The sequence below is a fragment of the Protomyctophum parallelum genome, assembly GCF_964188405.1.
Source record: "Protomyctophum parallelum genome assembly, chromosome: 4".
Classification (NCBI taxonomy): domain Eukaryota; kingdom Metazoa; phylum Chordata; class Actinopteri; order Myctophiformes; family Myctophidae; genus Protomyctophum; species Protomyctophum parallelum.
In genome coordinates this window covers 48,314,831-48,335,972 of record NC_139700.1, presented here as the reverse complement: position 1 = coordinate 48,335,972, position 21,142 = coordinate 48,314,831, and the positions used below count along the sequence as shown (strand labels likewise).

The 21,142-nt window shown below is 46.2% G+C and overlaps 1 protein-coding gene across 1 annotated transcript in view; it reads left to right on the top strand.

Moving 5' to 3' along the window:
• pkp3a (plakophilin 3a) overlaps nt 1–15,059 on the top strand; it is a gene marked incomplete at its 5' end in the record, with an annotated part of 76,424 nt that extends 61,365 nt beyond the window's left edge. The window contains 2 exons of the mRNA XM_083762850.1: nt 4,451–4,538; nt 14,659–15,059. Of these exons, the coding sequence (XP_083618976.1) occupies nt 4,451–4,538; nt 14,659–14,700 (130 nt within the window). The 3' untranslated portion in view covers nt 14,701–15,059. The remainder of the gene's footprint in view (nt 1–4,450; nt 4,539–14,658) is intronic.
• Between the last annotated feature and the right edge of the window lie 6,083 nt (nt 15,060–21,142).

Genomic DNA, 21,142 nt, shown 5'->3' with positions numbered 1-21,142 from the left:
GAGCTTATCCCTGCCAGCTTTTTTTGCCAAGACAACCTTTGTTTACATGATCGAATCAATGCCGGTACATATAGCACTCCACAACGTCGGCTCTGTGCCGTCAAAGAAACGCTGTTTTGACCAAAAATGCCATCTGGGACAAGGAATAGGAGATACAGGCGATTGAAAGAAACGGATAGAATGGATTCTTATGGCGACCGCGATCTAATATGAACGATCCAGTGCAGTGCTAACAACACTGCTAGCTAACCGGCTAACGTGAGTAGCATTATGGCTTGATCGATCATATGCACTATAAAAGCGCAATTGCCGAAGGGCTACGGCAATGGCAGCAAGGTTTATTATCAAATTGAGGCTTTGATTGCCGAAGGGCTTCGGCAATGGCAGGAAGACGGTTAAGGTCTTCTTCCATATCTGAGTAATGTACATATCTGTACATAAAGTGTTAAAATTATGTTTTAATGTGGCCACACCCACCAGGTCATTAAGTATGCGCAATTTGCCTGGTGGGTGGTGATCCATCTGAACTGAAGCAGCACCCACAGCTGATGCTGCATGGTAAAGGGGGAGGGGTTATGGGAGGGGATGATATTGTGATGACACTATATCACTGTTATTTCGATTGGGCCTTTTGAGAAATCTAAATACACAGGGAAGACATATTTCAATATTCTAACCACACCTGGGGGTCTATTAGAGTAATGTTAACTCCACAGACACATACAAAACACCTGGGGGTCTATTAGAGTAATGTTAACTCTATAGACACATACAAAACACCTGTGGGTCTATTAGAGTAATGTTGACTCCATAGACGCATACAAAACACCTGGGGGTCTATTAGAGTAATGTTAACTCCATAGACACATACAAAACACCTGGGGGTCTATTAGAGTAATGTTAACTCCACAGACACATACAAAACACCTGGGGGTCTATTAGAGTAATGTTAACTCTATAGACACATACAAAACACCTGGGGGTCTATTAGAGTAATGTTAACTCCATAGACGCATACAAAACACCTGGGGGTCTAGAGTAATGTTAACTCCATAGACACATACACAACACCTGGGGGTCTATTAGAGTAATGTTAACTCCATAGACACATACACAACACCTGGGGGTCTATTAGAGTAATGTTAACTCCATAGACGCATACAAAACACCTGGGGGTCTATTAGAGTAATGTTAACTCCATAGACACATACACAACACCTGGGGGTCTATTAGAGTAATGTTAACTCCATAGACACATACAAAACACCTGGGGGTCTATTAGAGTAATGTTAACTCCATAGACACATACAAAACACCTGGGGGTCTATTAGAGTAATGTTAACTCCATAGACACATACAAAAAACCTGGGGGTCTATTAGAGTAATGTTAACTCCATAGACACATACAAAACACCTGGGGGTCTATTAGAGTAATGTTAACTCCACAGACACATACAAAACACCTGGGGGTCTATTAGAGTAATGTTAACTCCATAGACGCATACAAAACACCTGGGGGTCTATTAGAGTAATGTTAACTCCATAGACACATACAAAACACCTGGGGGTCTATTAGAGTAATGTTAACTCCATAGACACATACAAAACACCTGGGGGTCTATTAGAGTAATGTTAACTCCATAGACACATACAAAACACCTGGGGGTCTATTAGAGTAATGTTAACTCCACAGACACATACAAAACACCTGGGGGTCTATTAGAGTAATGTTAACTCCATAGACACATACAAAACACCTGGGGGTCTATTAGAGTAATGTTAACTCCATAGACACATACAAAACACCTGGGGGTCTATTAGAGTAATGTTAACTCCATAGACACATACACAACACCTGGGGGTCTATTAGAGTAATGTTAACTCCATAGACACATACAAAACACCTGGGGGTCTATTAGAGTAATGTTAACTCCACAGACACATACAAAACACCTGGGGGTCTATTAGAGTAATGTTAACTCCATAGACACATACAAAACACCTGGGGGTCTATTAGAGTAATGTTAACTCCATAGACACATACAAAAAACCTGGGGGTCTATTAGAGTAATGTTAACTCCATAGACACATACAAAAAACCTGGGGGTCTATTAGAGTAATGTTAACTCCATAGACACATACAAAACACCTGGGGGTCTATTAGAGTAATGTTAACTCCATAGACACATACAAAAAACCTGGGGGTCTATTAGAGTAATGTTAACTCCATAGACACATATAAAACACCTGTGGCTCTATTAGAGTAATGTTGACTCCATAGACACATACAAAAAACCTGGGGGTCTATTAGAGTAATGTTAACTCCACAGACACATACAAAACACCTGGGGGTCTATTAGAGTAATGTTGACTCCATAGACACATACAAAACACCTGGGGGTCTATTAGAGTAATGTTAACTCCATAGACACATACAAAAAACCTGGGGGTCTATTAGAGTAATGTTAACTCCATAGACGCATACAAAACACCTGGGGGTCTATTAGAGTAATGTTAACTCCATAGACACATATAAAACACCTGGGGGTCTATTAGAGTAATGTTAACTCCATAGACACATACAAAACACCTGGGGGTCTATTAGAGTAATGTTAACTCCATAGACACATACAAAACACCTGGGGGTCTATTAGAGTAATGTTAACTCCATAGACACATACAAAAAACCTGGGGGTCTATTAGAGTAATGTTAACTCCATAGACGCATACAAAACACCTGGGGGTCTATTAGAGTAATGTTAACTCCATAGACGCATACAAAACACCTGGGGGTCTATTAGAGTAATGTTAACTCCATAGACACATACAAAACACCTGGGGGTCTATTAGAGTAATGTTAACTCCATAGACACATACAAAACACCTGGGGGTCTAGAGTAATGTTAACTCCATAGACACATACAAAACACCTGGGGGTCTAGAGTAATGTTAACTCCATAGACACATACAAAACACCTGTGGCTCTATTAGAGTAATGTTGACTCCATAGACACATACAAAACACCTGGGGGTCTAGAGTAATGTTAACTCCATAGACACATACACAACACCTGGGGGTCTATTAGAGTAATGTTAACTCCATAGACACATACAAAACAGGAAAAAGTACTCAAAAACCAATCCATGAGATTAGAAAACAAATGTTTATGAAGTAGTGAATAGAACCCCCTTTCAGTACCACTGTCTGGACAAATAGAACGTAGTTTGAGTGTTGATGAGACGTTTCAAACAGTGTTGTTTTTGTCGACTAAAAACTAAGACGAAAGATCATCGTAAATGAAAACGATGACTAAAACTAAGACTAAATATACTGACTATTTCACCGACAAATAACAACTAGACTTAAATGTTAGGAAGGGACTAGTGGACAAGAGATCCAGTATAAGTAATTTTACACTTTGTTGCATGCTGAAAAATCTATAAGCTCACAACACGTCGCGCTGCAACGCGTCACGCTGCGACGTGTTGTGAGCTTGTAGATCGGCTATTTTCAGCATGTGTAAAAACACTCATTACGACGGCATCAAGGCCCGACAAAACACATGTTAGTCGACTAAATCAACTGTAGGTTTAGTCGACTAAAATCGTATGATATTTAGTCGACTAAAACTATACTAACACTAAAACATTCCAGGTGACTAAAATGTCACTAAAACTACATTTGTTTTAATCAGATCATTGTTTTAGAGACCAGGATTACTGCATGTTTTTTGTGAGGGTACCTACCCTAGGGGACACGGGGAGAACATGTGAGGGTATACCTACCCTAGGGGACACGGGGGGAGAACATGTGAGGGTATACCTACCCTAGGGGACACGGGGGGAGAACATGTGAGGGTATACCTACCCTAGGGCACACGGGGAGAACATGCGAGGGTGGTACCTACCCTAGGGCACACGGGGAGAACATGTGAGGGTACCTACCCTAGGGGACACGGGGAGAACATGTGAGGGTATACCTACCCTAGGGGACACGGGGGGAGAACATGTGAGGGTATACCTACCCTAGGGCACACGGGGAGAACATGTGAGGGTGGTACCTACCCTAGGGCACACGGGGAGAACATGTGAGGGTACCTACCCTAGGGGACACGGGGAGAACATGTGAGGGTATACCTACCCTAGGGCACACGGGGAGAACATGTGAGGGTGGTACCTACCTTAGGGGACACGGGGAAAACATGTGAGGATACCTACCCTAGGGGACACGGGGAGAACATGTGAGGGTATACCTACCTTAGGGGACACGGGGAAAACATGCAAACTCAAGGCCCTTTCGCTAAGCTGCCAGTAGGCGGGAGGTTGTCTTTTCTAAGTAACATGCTATCAAAATGGCATTTGAACCTTTGCCATACAACTGTACATGTGTGTTTAACACTGTATATTATTATTATTATTAATTATTATCATCATCTATTTCTTCTATCAGTGCTGGGAGGGTGAAAGCAGCCAAAGCAGCCGCGACAGTGCTCTGCAACATGTTCCAGTACAAGAAACTACACAAGAGCTACAAACAGGTGAGAACCGCTCAAAATGGAACCCCTTCCATTTGGTTCCATTTGCACACATAACCCTCTTGGTGTTTTAAGCATCATGTTGTACTTTAGCCGTTGATCTACAAGCTCTACAAAACTTGTAGATCTGCTATTTTTGAAAAATCGTGTGGGGGGGGGGGGGGGGGGGGGGCTCTGATCATGAGTAAAATATAAATGCTTCCGTCATACAGTCTGGAGCAACGGAAGCTCTGATCATGAGTAAAATATAAATGCTTCCGTCATACAGTCTGGAGCAACGGAAGCTCTGATCATGAGTAAAATATAAATGCTTCCGTCATACAGTCTGGAGAGACGGAAGCTCTGATCATCAGTAAGCGATAAAGCGGAAAAGAAGCCTCCTCCCCACTTCCGTTTCGTCTTTACAGTCGCGCAACTGTATCCCAATATAGATAGAAATCAACTCAGCATATATAGCTTGTTGCTTAGCAGAAATGTAAATAAAATAAAATGTAATGATATTCATTCTGTGCGGGAACCCCTTTTGGTGTTTTAAGCATTATGTTATACTTTAGCTATTGAAAAATAGCAGCTCTACAAGCCCATAGCTCAGCATTCGGTGCCGCGCTATGAGCTTGTAGATCTGGTATTTTCTTATCGTGAAAAATGTGGCGCAAATCTTTGAATATAGTCTTTCAGAGCGAGCCTTTTTAACTCAAATCTTTGCTTCTGGGGAGGAGGTCCCTGGAACAACATATTTTCAGATGGGGGGGGTCGGCGGCCAATTACGTATATCGTTTTTGGGGTCCTTGACATGAAAATGTTTGAGAACCACTGACACATAGAAACCGTCAGAAAACTGTCAGGATTTAGAAGGCATTAGTAGAATCGTTCTCAAGTCTAAACGGGTTAAATATATATTTTCGTGAACAGAAGTACTGTTGTAGTTCCAGACTCTGTATAGCATTCAGAGATTGTGGACTAGTCGTCTGGCTACGCGAGACTAGAGGGATCCAGCAACAACTGACCTGCACTACACTACACTACAGTGCACACAGAACAACTGACCTGCACTACACTACAGTGCACACAGAACAACTGACCTGCACTACACTACACTACAGTGCACACAGAACAACTGACCTGCACTACACTACACTACAGTGCACACAGAACAACTGACCTGCACTACACTACAGTGCAAACAGAACAACTGACCTGCACTACACTACACTACAGTGCACACAGAACAACTGACCTGCACTACACTACACTACACTACACTACACTACAGTGCACACAGAATAACTGACCTGCACTACACTACAGTGCACACAGAACAACTGACCTGCACTACACTACAGTGCACACAAAACAACTGACCTGCACTACACTACAGTGCACACAGAACAACTGACCTGCACTACACTACAGTGCACACAGAACAACTGACCTACACTACACTACAGTGCACACAGAACAACTGACCTGCACTACACTACAGTGCACACAAAACAGCTGACCTGCTCTACACTACAGTGCACACAGAACAACTGACCTGCACTACACTACACTACAGTGCACACAGAACAACTGACCTGCACTACACTACAGTGCAAACAGAACAACTGACCTGCACTACACTACACTACAGTGCACACAGAACAACTGACCTGCACTACACTACACTACACTACACTACACTACAGTGCACACAGAATAACTGACCTGCACTACACTACAGTGCACACAGAACAACTGACCTGCACTACACTACAGTGCACACAAAACAACTGACCTGCACTACACTACAGTGCACACAGAACAACTGACCTGCACTACACTACAGTGCACACAGAACAACTGACCTACACTACACTACAGTGCACACAGAACAACTGACCTGCACTACACTACAGTGCACACAAAACAGCTGACCTGCTCTACACTACAGTGCACACAGAACAACTGACCTGCACTACACTACAGTGCACACAGAACAACTGACCTGCACTACACTACAGTGCAAACAGAACAACTGACCTGCACTACACTACAGTGCACACAGAACTGACCTGCACTACACTACAGTGCACACAGAACAACTGACCTGCACTACACTACAGTGCACACAAAACAACTGACCTACACTACACTACAGTGCACACAGAACAACTGACCTGCACTACACTACAGTGCACACAAAACAACTGACCTGCACTACACTACAGTGCACACAGAACAACTGACCTGCACTACACTACAGTGCACACAGAACAACTGACCTGCACTACACTACACTACACTACACTACAGTGCACACAAAACAACTGACCTGCACTACACTACAGTGCAAACAGAACAACTGACCTGCACTACACTACAGTGCACACAGAACAACTGACCTGCACTACACTACAGTGCACACAGAACAACTGACCTGCACTACACTACACTACACTACACTACAGTGCAAACAGAACAACTGACCTGCACTACACTACAGTGCACACAAAACAACTGACCTGCTCTACACTACAGTGCACACAGAACAACTGACCTGCACTACACTACAGTGCACACAGAACAACTGACCTGCTCTACACTACAGTGCACACAGAACAACTGACCTGCACTACACTACAGTGCACACAGAACAACTGACCTGCACTACACTACAGTGCACACAAAACAACTGACCTGCACTACACTACAGTGCACACAGAACAACTGACCTGCACTACACTACAGTGCACACAGAACAACTGACCTGCACTACACTACAGTGCACACAGAACAACTGACCTGCACTACACTACAGTGCACACAAAACAACTGACCTGCACTACACTACAGTGCACACAGAACAACTGACCTGCACTACACTACAGTGCACACAAAACAACTGACCTGCACTACACTACACTACACTACACTACAGTGCACACAAAACAACTGACCTGCTCTACACTACAGTGCACACAGAACAACTGACCTGCACTACACTACAGTGCACACAAAACAACTGACCTGCACTACACTACACTACAGTGCACACAAAACAACTGACCTGCACTACACTACAGTGCACGCAAAACAACTGACCTGCACTACACTACAGTGCACACAAAACAACTGACTGAGTACATGCAAGCACACACACACGCATGTAAAACATGCGCACACACACAAACACACACGCACGCACTTTTAAAGCCAAGTGTTAAAACGATAGTTACGTATGTAACTACGGTTCTATGAGTCCTGAATGACCGCCAGAGGCGGTGCTTTAAGCACTGAATACGTCCCTTCGCGCATGCGCAGTCGAGTATTTTATACCAACAATGTCGGTTGACCCCGTGATGACCCGGAGTCGTCTATAACTTCCGGCAGTCGTCCGGGGCTCAGTCCCTACAGAATCTTCTCGCGAGAACACGAGGATTCTGAGTGACAAGAGTGCCTCTGGCGGTCATTCAGGACTCATAGAACCGTAGTTACATACGTAACTATCGTTCTATTTCGTCCCTGCTGACCGCCAGAGGCGGTGCTTTAAGCACTGAATGACTTATACCAGCCAAGTCACGAGGAATCCTGATTACAGACCTCAAAGGGTAGAACCGGAGGATTCGGGGAAGAGGGCCACGTCCACTGGGTGGGGAGTGGCAACATTCACCCTGTAGTACCTTGAGAAAGTGCCTGCCGAAGCCCATGAGGCGGCGGCACAAATGTCCTCCAAGGGCACCCCTCTCATGGCAGCCCATGATGTGGAAATGCTCCTTGTAGAGTGGCACCGTACCCCTGATGGTACGGGGAGGTTACTTGCCTCATAGGCGTGGCTGATTGTGTCTACAATCCAGTGGGACAGGCGCTGCTTGGAGGGAGCGCCGCCTTTGTTCACACCACTATGGCAAAAGAACAGCTGCTCTGCTCGCCTGATGCGTGCAGTAGCTTCAATGTAGGCTCTCAGGGCCCGGACTGGGCACAACAGCTCCAGTTTGTCTGTCAGCTCCCCAGGTGGGGGGTTGAATCGAGCCAGCCTGATAGGCCGGTTGAGGTGAGCCTGCGACAGCACCTTCGGGAGGAATGCTATGTTTGGCCACAGCGTGACCCCCGAGCCGTCTGCGTTCCACCTCAGACATGATTCGCTGACTGACAGAGCGTGCAGTTCACTGACACGCTTTGCCAATGTAATGGCCAGGAGAAGGGCTGTCTTGCATGACACCCACTTCAGCTCTGCCTGTGCCAAGGGTTCGAAGGTAGGCCCGCACAGGGCGTCCAGTACCCGGTTAAGGTCCCATGAGTATGAGAATGTGTGCTATAGAGCGGAGCGCACCACTTGCCGCTCCAGCACATTGCCGTGTTCGGCCCAGTAGACTGGCATAAACTTCATATGGGTCCCATCAGATTCAAGACATATCGACACCCGTCTGTCTTGCGTCACGAGGAAGTATGTAGATCGGACTTCCCTTAGTGTGACTGAGGATATACAGCCTCTGTTGCGCCCTTGGGCAGGAGGACACATCACTCCTGGTCTGATAGTAGGGCTCTCGTCATGTTGCTGATAATGGCCATTTTGACCCGCCGGATATGGGGGGCTGGCGTCAGAAGGCACTGCACAGCCCGGAAAGTCACAGTCACAGTCAGGTCCCTGCGTGGGACGCCAGGGAACACGCTGGCCTCTAGTGTGGGCCGGCGGTGATACGCGAGCTCCGAGGGCAGTCAAGATGATTTCATCAATGTTGGAGCTCGGCCCTTTGGGAGGCGGGATGTGTCGTAGGCCTGCAAGCTGCAGCCTGGTCTTCCCCCCCTGGATGGTTCGCTCCGGCGATTCTCGCCCGGCTGAACCACCTAGTGCTCCTGGCTCCTCAGGGAGACTACGGAGAGTTGGCCTAGGCTCATCAGTCAAGCTTGACTGTGAAAACCCGACTTGGCGACGGGCTAGAGATACGATGGACATCAGCCGCCCACGCTCTGAGGACATGACGCCAATGCCTCCAGTGACACACCAAAGGTGACTGAGCCAGTATTAACGTTGCCACTATTAAGTGTGAACGGGAGGCCCCAGTGAGCAGGTTGTCTGTGCTCCTGCACTGGGGTCGAGGTCACCTAGCGTTCTGCCGCCGGGCCTCGTTGGGGAACACAATGAGGGATGCAATGACAGGCTTGGTGGCTGGCATGTAACCCAGGCCAGCCCTTATCGCCTTGTGCGTTCAAATCTATTAAAGTGTCACGTCGCAACGGGTTGTCTCAGGACACTTTTCCCAATCAGGGCAGGGCTGCCAGGATTTCACCATCGGTATAGAGATGGGAGAGGGCCCTGATCGTTCGCCCGGCAGGCCTGTAGCTGTCTCAGGTACAGGCGTGGGGGACGGCGAAGACAGCAAGAAGAAGGCGCTTGGAGGAGCCGACTGCCTGCTTTAGTATGCGTTCCACGGCTATGCGCATGAGCTGAGAAGTGGGAGGCCGGCTCTGATGCCTGGGAGGCACCGCCTTCTGCATCTTCCTCATAGTCATGGAAGTGCGTAGCTTAAGCTGTCAGGGAGAGCACATCAACCTCGAGTCAGTTGTGGCATCGGAGAGGTAGGCGCTTCGGCACCCTCCGAGGTGCCTAGGTGTTATCTGAAGTGAGCATGGCCCTCATGCGGGCCAACTCTGCAGATAGCTGAGCCCTCTCGGATCTGCTGTAGTCAGCGGTCAGACCTTTTCCTCCTGGCACACGGGGCAGGACCAAGGTCGGCTCACGGCTGAAGGAGAGCTTCACACGAGGTACAAAAGTGGGAGCTCTCCATTGTGGTGGCACCGGTTACTCTGGACCGGCCGGTGCACACAAGTCCCAACTAGCCCAGGGCGCGGACGCTACTGGTTGCTAGGTGTTGGCCATATGCTTGAGGGAGCGCATACGCTGTCTGTACCAGCAGAGGCTTTCGAGGTACGAAAGTGGGTGCTCTCCGTTGTGGTGGCACCGGTTCCTTTGGACCGGCCGGTGCACACCAGTCCCAACTAGCCCAGGGCGCGGACGCTACTGGTTTGCTAGGTGTTGGCCATATGCTGCAGGGAGGGGGCGCGTACGCTGCCTGTGCCAGCAGAGGCTTTAACTTAGATCGGCATATAATGACTTAATCGAAAAACTGAATGCTGCTATACCTGCCGCAGCATGTGAATATGCATTTACGTTTATGCAAATGCTCATTGCAGCACTTTGAGATTCAACCAGATGTAAAGTGCATCATAGAAACAGCACACAAACGTTGCTGTTAGATAGACTGTGCGACCTGCATGGTCGCGGTGGGGGAGGGGAGCTTTACGCTACCTGTACCCCCGGCGGAGGCTTACTTATAATTTATGATAATAAAGTAGCCTTCAGTCAAGGTTTGGACGCTGCTATGTAGCAGCTGTAGTGTTTCCTATGTGACCGTTTATCACGGCACTATGACGCTTATCCAAACTCCAGTGCATTATTATTTATGTTTGCTAGTCCAGAGCGAAACAAAAGACACTTCCAATACACTAGTCACGTGTGCACTACTACGCATTCATGCTGGGAGGAGGGAGCGCTACCGCTGCCTACCCCAGCCAGGTTCGGTTAAATAAACCGACACAAGCTAGTTTTGGAGAAAAGGCTACAACCGATAGCTCCACCGATAGGGGCCACCTGCTGAAGGAAGGGAGCGCGTACGCTGCCTGTATCAGCTGCAGCTAATGAACATAACAAGCTATACACCAATAGCTGTTAATAAATGCTTGAGCTAACAAACGATTAGTAGTAAGTAACATCAAGCTGGCCGTATGCTGGAGGAGCGGAGCGCATACGCTGCCTGCCCTGTACCAGCTGGGCCAACAAACAGTAAGGCAAGCTATATACAGATAGCTTTTTATCTTCAATAGTATAATAAGCGCTTGGGCTACAACTACAGGTAGCAGCGCCAGTTAGAGAGCTATGCTGGAGACCAGCTAGGCTACTAAAAAACAAGACAAGCTATAGCCTGTTCATAAACAGCTTTAACTTTAAGCTACTGGTAGCAGCTGTGAGCTACGCTGTCAGCAGCGCCAGATACTCTGTGCTGGGGACCAGCTGGGCTAATAGGACCTACAGGTACCCAGGGGCACTAATCCGACCTGTGGGAACAAACCAGGTTGCACCCACTGTATATGCAAAAAACTGTTAATGGAGCTTTGAGCTCCAGACATACTGGTAGCAGCTTCAGCTAGGCCCACTACTGGGGGCCAGCTGGGTTAACAACCAGACAGGCTATGTACACCAGTAGCTGTTAATACTATTTTGCTACAAACTATACTGGTAGCAACATCAATACCCTGGGAGGACGCAGGAAGCTGCTCCTGTACCGGGCTGATAATAACAACAATACAGCTATTCGCAAAAGCAGTTAAGCTTGAATGCTGCCAATATCGGTATATGGCTTTGGCCAGCAAGGCTCTTGCCATCACCAGCAGGGGCTAAACAAAGCTTAAAAAGTAGCGTGTTTAACAAACGAAGGTAATATGACAGTGTTCTTATCCTTCGGCAAGTCTTATAGTCGCTTATAGTAAGCGCTAGCGTTCACAGTCGAACAGACCTTGTATGCAGAGCAGGGAGGCGGCGCGAACGCAGCCTTTACCCACACACAGGAGGTTATGCCATGATAAGTATATGATATCATATGAACGTCTGTTTAGCGGGGATAGCGCCGCTTTAAACGATAACGTATCTTCTGTCCGGGGAGGGTTTTGTTAGCCTTCATTACCGGCGAGAGAGATTGGACGCTCCTGCGTCCACGTGACATGGGTTGTCACCGAGTGCCTCCCTCAGATGTTGGGGGCCAAGGCACCCAGGGCAGAGGTCATGCCCATCCTCTGGCCGCAGAGGAGCCTGGCAGGAGGTGCACAGGTGGTGGCGGGGTTCGTCCATTGGAAACCCGCAGATGTAGCCCAGAGCGCGGACGCTAGTGGTCGCTAGGGGTGGAGCCGTAAACTGGTAGGAAGGGAGCGCGGACGCTGCCTGTGCCAGTAGAGGCTACTGTAGCTGCTAAAGGCCGCTTAGCTGGAGGGAGGGGGCGCGCACGCCGCCTATGCCAGGTAAGGGGTGCTCTAGCAGAGACCAGTATATATGATATATATATAATGATATAGTTATATATATATAATTTCAGAAAAACCAACCTATAAAGTGGCAATGGCTCTGTGCCGAAATTAAAGTACACTATTTGAGAACAAGTGACTAAATCAGTCAAGCCAATTCATATAACCGGGGTTACTGACGTAACCTCGCGGTGGTGCTATATAGCTGGCCAGTGCCAGCAAAGACTCATTCAGAGAGGCAGAGTAATATAGCAGTAAATAAGTACACTTATAAGTAGTATAAGTATAAGTATAAGTAGTATAAGTATAAGTAGTAAGCAAATAATAATAGCGTCGACTCACGTGCTGGGAGCGGGTAGCGCTAACGCTTGCCGTCACTAGCACTGCGGCGCAGCCTTCGTGGGAAAACAAGACAGCGTAAGCTGTCAAAGAGAACGAGCTATCCGTTCACTTTGACGGGTGCTAAACGGGACGCTCAGGTCGCCGTTTGTAGCACGCGGCGGTGCTATATAGCTGGCCAGTGCCAGCAAAGACTCGCTCAGAGAGGCAGAGTAATATAGCGGTAGATAAGTACACTTATAAGTATAAGTAGTATAAGTATAAGTAGTATAGGTAAGTAGTAAACAAATAATACTAGCGTCGACTCACGTGCTGGGAGCGGGTAGTGCTAACGCTTGCCGTCACCAGCACTGCGGCGCAGCCTTCGTGGGAAAACAAGACAGCGTAAGCTGTCAAAGAGAACGAGCTATCCGTTCAACTTTGACGGGTGCTAAAACGGGACGCTCAGGTCGCCGTTTGTAGCACGCGACCGTGTGTGTTGCAGGGAAGCAGCGCGCACGCAGCCTATGCGAACAGGGGTTGTCTGCTTACCTTGTTCCCACGGGGAAAGAAGACGATGTGAAGCCCAGCTCCACTCGAAAACGATACAATAATAGTAGTATTAAGTCGCAGTCCCTGGAGGGCGAACGCACGCGTCACAGCTCCGACCAACAATGGTCGCGGGACTACCGGCGACTTAGTAGTAGCAAAGCAATAGTTCTGTTATCGTGCAGTTTAATTCTGCTGTAGAACTCTGTGCTATGTACAACTTGCGCAAAGCGAGAAGAAATTAGGGACTGAGCCCCGGACGACTGCCGGAAGTTATAGACGACTCCGGGTCATCACGGGGTCAACCGACATTGTTGGTATAAAATACTCGACTGCGCATGCGCGAAGGGACGTATTCAGTGCTTAAAGCACCGCCTCTGGCGGTCAGCAGGGACGAAATAGAACTTTCTCTTCTCTGTGAATTCTGTGCCACTCCTTTGTGTGTGTTTGCTGCGTGTGCGTGTGTGTGTGTGTGCGCGCCCTAAGAGAAAGCAAGATGGGAGGTGCTGGGCAGGGCAGTTTACATTCCTGTGTGTGTGTGTGTGTGTGTGTGTGTGTGTGTGTGTGTGTGTCCGTGCCGAATCGGGTGCGTTCTCATTGGTGGATTCCCTGCCTCGCCCACCTATCGGGCGGGGCCATGGGCTGGGTGGGCACGGCCAGGTAGAGTCATGTCAAGGCGTGGCTCCTCTCGGCACACACACATACAGAGACACACACACACACAGAGACACACACACACACACGTGTACACACACACACACACACTCTCTCTCTCTCTCTCTCTCCTCACATCTCCTTCACCCCCAGAGAACAAGTCCCGACAGAAAACACACCTCCTCCATGTCAGGGGTGGAAACGTTTATACTCACATGTTGTACTTAAAAAAGTATCGATACTCCACAATGTAGAAATAATCTGCTTTACGGTTGATTGAGTCCTAGCCCAGAATTCAAAGTATCGGTGTCAAAATGTACTTATTACTTAAGGTGTGTGTGTGTGTGTGTGTGTGTGTGTGTGTGTGTGTGTGTGTGTGTGTGTGTGTGTGTGTGTGTGTGTGTGTGTGTGTGTGTGTGTGTGTGTGTGTGTGTGTGTGTGTGTGTGTGTGTGTGTGTGTGTGTGTGTGTGTGTGTGTGTGTGTGTGTGTGTGTGTGTGTGTGTGTGCGTGTGCTTCTTTTTTTTTTTTTTTTTTTGTCTTTTACAGAAAGGATTCACGAGACCAGACTTTGCAGACATGACCATCTAAATGGTTTACTTCCTGTCTATGGAGAAGAATTGGGGGGAAAACTACAAACATGGAGGACTGGTGAAAAAAAAAACTACAAAGATCTGACCGTGTGCATTGTGCAATGCTGTCCCCTGCTGGCCTGGAATGTCATAGAATATGATTTAGAAGATTGTGGTCAGAATAATAGGAGAACATATGATACTGGCTACAGTTTTGAGCACCACTGGTCTATGAAATAAATATATAGATGGATTAATGTAGCGATGGACTCTGGTAGGAAACAGATGTGTGTGCACCTTAACTGTTTTTAACTGATCTAGTTTAAACACTGTGTGAGTGGATTCAGGGATCTCTCTCTCTCTCTCTCTCTCTCTCTCTCTCTCTCTCTCTCTCTCTCTCTCTCTCTCTCTCTCTCTCTCTCTCTCTCTCTCTCTCTCTCTCTCTCTCTCTCTCTCTCTCAAAGCACCCTGGGTAAAGTGCTGTAACCGGTTATGCTAGCTAAGCTAAATGCTAGCATCTGCAGATGTAGTTACTGCTGAATGTATTACCACTCCATTTCTGCTGGTTCTGCCCCTGTTATTATAGTCCTTCTAATCTATTATTCTCCATGTTTTAACTTTTAGTTTTTCTCTCGTAAGCTAATGCCCTCCTTACTCATACTATACAGTGTCACACAAAAGTAGCAAAAAGAAAAAAAGAAAATGCTTTGAATATTGTCCCGGGTATAATGCCAGCGCGGTCCGGCGCACTAACAGTCCCGCGCGCAGTATTCGAACACCCTAACCCCAAACACATCCTAAACATAGCCCTAACCGCACACGGAAGCCACGTATGAGTCTTAACCAGTCACGTATGAGTCTTAACCAGCCACGCATGGCGGAAACCACGGGTGAATCTTAACCGGCCACGTATGAGTCTTAACCAGCCACGCATGGCGGAAACCAGGGGTGAATCTTAACCGGCCACGTATGTGTCTTAACCAGCCACGTATGTCAGAAGCCACGGGTGTGTCTTAACCGGCCACGCATGTGTCTTAACCGGCCACGCATGTGTCTTAACTGGCCACACATGTGTCTTAACCGGCCACACATCGGTCTTAACCGGCCACACATGTGTCTTAACCGGCCACGCATGTGTCTTAACTGGCCACGCATGTGTCTTAACCGGCCACGCATGTGTCTTAACCGGCCACGCATGTGTCTTAACTGGCCACGTATGTCAGCAGCCACGGGTGTGTCTTAACTGGCCACACATGAGTCTTAACCAGCCACACATCAGTCTTAACCGGCCACACATCCGTATTAACCGGCCACGCATGTGTCTCAACCGGCCACATATGTGTCTTAACCGGCCACGCATGTGTCTTAACCGGCCACGTATCAGTCTTAACCGGCCACACATCGGTCTTAACCGGCCAAGCATGTGTCTTAACCGGCCACACATGTGTCTTAACCGGCCACACATGTGTCTTAACCGGCCACACATGTGTCTTAACCGACCACACATCGGTCTTAACCGGCCACGCATGTGTCTTAACCGGCCACGCATCGGTCTTAACCGGCCACGCATCGGTCTTAACCGGCCACGCATCGGTCTTAACCGGCCACACATCGGTCTTAACCGGCCACGCATGTGTCTTAACCGGCCACACATGTGTCTTAACCGGCCACACATGTGTCTTAACCGGCCACACATGTGTCTTAACCGACCACACATCGGTCTTAACCGGCCACGCATGTGTCTTAACCGGCCACGCATCGGTCTTAACCGGCCACGCATGTGTCTTAACCGGCCACGCATCGGTCTTAACCGGCCACGCATCGGTCTTAACCGGCCACACATCGGTCTTAACCGGCCACGCATCGGTCTTAACCGGCCACACATCGGTCTTAACCGGCCACACATCGGTCTTAACCGGCCACGCATCGGTCTTAACCGGCCACACATCGGTCTTAACCGGCCACACATCGGTCTTAACCGGCCACGCATCGGTCTTAACCGGCCACACATGTGTCTCAACCGGCCAGACATGTGTCTCAACCGGCCACACATGTGTCTCAACCGGCCACGCCTGTGGGACTGTTAGTGCGTTAGATCAACGTATGCGCCCCAGCGGGGGGGACATGTTTCTAAACAGTGCCTTCTCCTCTCTTTCTCTCTTTGAACCTAATATCATAGATTTTACACATTCTGAAACGTTGTACGTTTTGTTAGTTTTTGGATAACCGGATTAATACGGAGAGACTGTATGCATTTTAAAAGTTTCCAAATGAATGTAAATAATGTATGTATGTACCGTATGGATGTGGTGGATGGACGGCGAGGCTAACATGGCCGTTATTGTCATAGATAAGAGGGTTAATGGTTGGATTTTAATGGTAAATTATGCTTAAATGATGTTTTGTGCTTTTCTGTACAGTCGAGTAGATCGGTCGAAAGCACTTTGAATTGTCTTGTTGTTTGAAATGTTTTCCTTTCCCTAGAGTTAGCTTTAGAATTAACAGACGGGTCTTCGACGTTTTGTGTTTTTATTTCAGTCCCAAGGGAATGACCCCTTAGCTAGGATGAGAGAGATGAAGCAGGGACCCCCGCTACATTGAAAATTGTGTTGCAGATTAAAACCCATTTAGGCCTGACGTAGAGAAAAAAAAAAAAGTATTCTGAAAGAATATAATGTTCAAAGATCTGTGCCGCATTTTCACGATTTTTCAAAAATAGCAGACCTACAAGCTCGTAGCGTGCACTATGAGCTTGTAGATATGCTATTTTTCAATAGCCAAAGTATAACATAATGCTTGGTTAAAACACCAAAAGCGGTTCCCGCCCAAAATGGGGTTTTATTTTAACGTTTTTTTCATAGATTTCAGATCTCATAGACTTTGTTTGACTCAATTAGCATCAGTGTTAATTGTGTCAGTTAATGTTGTTGATTTGTTAGTTTGTTTACACGTGATCTTTGCTGTTAATATGTTGGATCGGTGTTAATATGTCTTTGCAGACACAAATATCCCACCTGTCCATACTTGCTAAACATGGGCTTGCGTCCAAAATAGCATAACCTACTAAAACGGTATATGTTCAGAGTCGACATACCATGCAGTGAGGAAAGTACCCCACCTGGTGGCGAAACCTGGACTTAGCATGCATCTCACAATACTCTTCATTTTAGTAGCTACTATTTCTACTAAGCTTTATAAGTGGTTGTTTATCTCAGAGGACCTCCTATAGGGGGTCCCGGACCAGTGTTGTTTTTGGCAGCAAAATTCTATTTTAGTTTGTCATAGTCTCTTGAATAGTTTTAATTTTAGTTTCAGTTACATTTTAGTCACCTGGAATGTGACTTTAGTGTTAGTCTAGTTTTAGTCGACTAAATATCATACGATTTTAGTCGACTACATCTGCAGATGTTTGTTGTTTGTGTTTTGGCGGGCCTCGATGCCGTCGTAATGACTGATTTTACACATTCTGAAAATAGCCGCGACGCGCTGTGAGCTTGTAGATCGGCTAGTTTCAGCATGAGACCAAGAGTAAAATAACTTATAGTGGATCTCTTGTCCACTAGTACCTGCCCAACATTTTAGTCTAGTTTTTATTTGTTGACAAAATCGACAGTATAATTTAGTCTTAGTTTTAGTCATCATGGCTTAGTTTTTATTTAGTCGTTTTTGTCAGTGGAAAAAAGGTAGTCGACGAACATTTTTCGCCATAGTTTTAGTCGACGGAAACAACACTGTCCCGGACCCCCTGTTGAAGACCACCTGGCCTAGCAAAAGTTCCATATTGTCCATAAATGTGTCCATTGTGTTTGTTTTCATAGGAAGTGTTTTTTGTGTTAAAAGTCATAGAAATAAAGGCTGGGTTGAAATCGTGCACTCTGATTCATTTAGAGTGCATGTTGCAATATTGGTTCTGTACTTAAAAGGGATTACTTTAGAAAAATAGCAATGATTACTGTTATAAATGTAAACACTTGGAAAAGATTGCTTATACACCACCTTTAATGTAAACGCTTAGGGCTCCATTTTCGTCACCGTCATTTCTTTGCCTTTTTTTTTACTATTTTGAAAAACATTTTTGAATAGTTCAACTAGCCATTATCTACATTGACACGTTGTGAGCTTGTAGACTGGCCATTGTAACTATTCAAAAATGTTTAGCAAAATAGTATAAAATGGCGAAGAAGTTTAGGGATAAGGGGTTTAGCGGTGACGAAAATGGAGCCCTTAGTTTCTGAGGGAAAGGATGTATAAAAAAAAAGAAATCTTCCCACAGTAGAGCAGTTTAACTTTCTGCCGTCAGAGCATTTAGTCTATAAAGTGTTGGGCCTGTTTTGTGCATATCATGGAAATGTTCAATTCATTGAGTTCCGTTAAATGCAGAATTAATTTCACGTGTTGCGATTTATTACTATACTACACTTAGCCGAGGTACAAAGTGGAGTTGAGGAATACAAGAAAATATATGAAACATGTGCTTTTTAATTGTATACAAAGTATAAATATAAAACATGTGCTTTTTAATTGTATGGTGACAAAATCGATATTTTTTAACGAATAAAGAGACCAAAGAAAATGCTTTGTTTGTTGTCAAGTTGTACAACACTGACCACATACATCTTGATTAAAAATTTTAAAATGGTGAAAACAGACGATCTACAAGCTCACATGTGGCATCGTGACAGGCTTTGATCTTGTATCTCTTGCTATTTTCACTATTGTGGCACAAAGTGATATTTATTTTTCTAAATGTTTATCCCCACGATTTTGCAACCCAGTGTCAATTATCTAATGTAAATCCTGGGTGCTGCACTTCCTCTGCCAGCGTGCGGGGAGAGCAACGGACTGACCTCATGCTTCCTTCAATGCATGAGGAGTCCAAGCCGCTTCTGTTCACCTGACGGGGGAGAGCTTCCCCTGTTGGATGTAGCGCGTGGGAGGAACACGTTATTCCAACTAGTTCCTTTCCCCTCCATCCGATACTGATATATTTTGTGATTGGGGGGTCTGGGGTCCGTGTCAAAAGGTCTGGGGGTCCTTGAGCACCACTGATATAGTTTTCAGAAAACTGTTAGGATTTAGAAGACGTTATTTCCTAGAATCAGACTCTGGTCTTAACCCATTTAGACCTGACGATTCCACAAATGTCTTCTGAATCCTGACAGTTCTCTTGAAAAACCCTGTGTTTCTATGTCAGTGGTCCTCAAACATTTTCATGTCAAGGACCCCCAAAAATATATGTAATTGGCCGCCGACCCCCATTTAAAAATATGTTGTTCCAGGGACCCGACCCGCCCCCCCCCCCTCCCCCAAACATTAATACTGTAACAATCATTTGTCTTGCATTTTGGTTACGTCACAATATTTGGTTTTCAACCCTCTTTTCTTTGGAGACCCTGTTTTTTTTGAGTGGTGCAACCACTCCTACAACCAGCAATGTCCGTGTACACCTGTGTTCACCTATGTACAGGTATGTGACATGTATGTGATGTTAATGAGCACTAGTATATGACTTAGTACCAGTAGGGGGTGCCAGAAACAGAGAGAGGGATAGTGCTGCAGTGTTGCATGCTACATGGGGGGGGGGGGGGGGGGGGGGCAACACTCAGTTCACACGGGTGTGATTTTTTTTTATATTAGATTGGCTATTTTCACACACAAGTAATAAATGTTTGTTGCTAAACCCTATATAGATTATTTCTTTGACAGTAGCCTAAGCCTATAATGTGCATTGATTGTCCAACAAGTTGAAAGTGGATGAAAATAAACTTTGAAAATAATTTTTGACATCGTTTGACATTGACACTGTAGATTAATAGTAAGATGACATCATCACAGAGCGCCCCGGCAGTATCGGATGACATCATCAACAGCGCCTTTATCCAAGGCGCTTTACATATAGATTGTGCATTACATTCACACATAAACACACCTTTACAGAGATTGTGCATTACATTCACCCATTCACACACACACATTCACACACCTTTACATAGATTGTGCATTACATTCACCCATTCACACAGACACCTTTACATAGATTGTGCATTACATTCACTCATTCACACACACACATTCACACACCTTTACAGAGATTGTGCATTGTATTCACCCATTCACACACCTTTACATAGACCAGGGTTCCCCAATACATTTTCCTCAAGGGCCATATTTTAACTAGCGTACCAGGCTGGGGGCCGAGTCCGCACGCGTGAGGTCGAATTTTCAGGGCAAGACCCCATTTGAAAAGGATGCCCAGTTTGACATGCATAGGCTACTGACCCCCATGCAATGCCATTTATATCTGGGACACATGCAGTGGTGGAAAGTAACTAAGTACTTTTACTTAAGTACTGTACTTAAGTAAAATGTTGAGGTATTTGCACTTTACTTAAATATTTCCAATTTCCAGTCCTTTTACTTCTACTCCAGAGCCAAAATGTGGACTTTTACTCCACTACAAA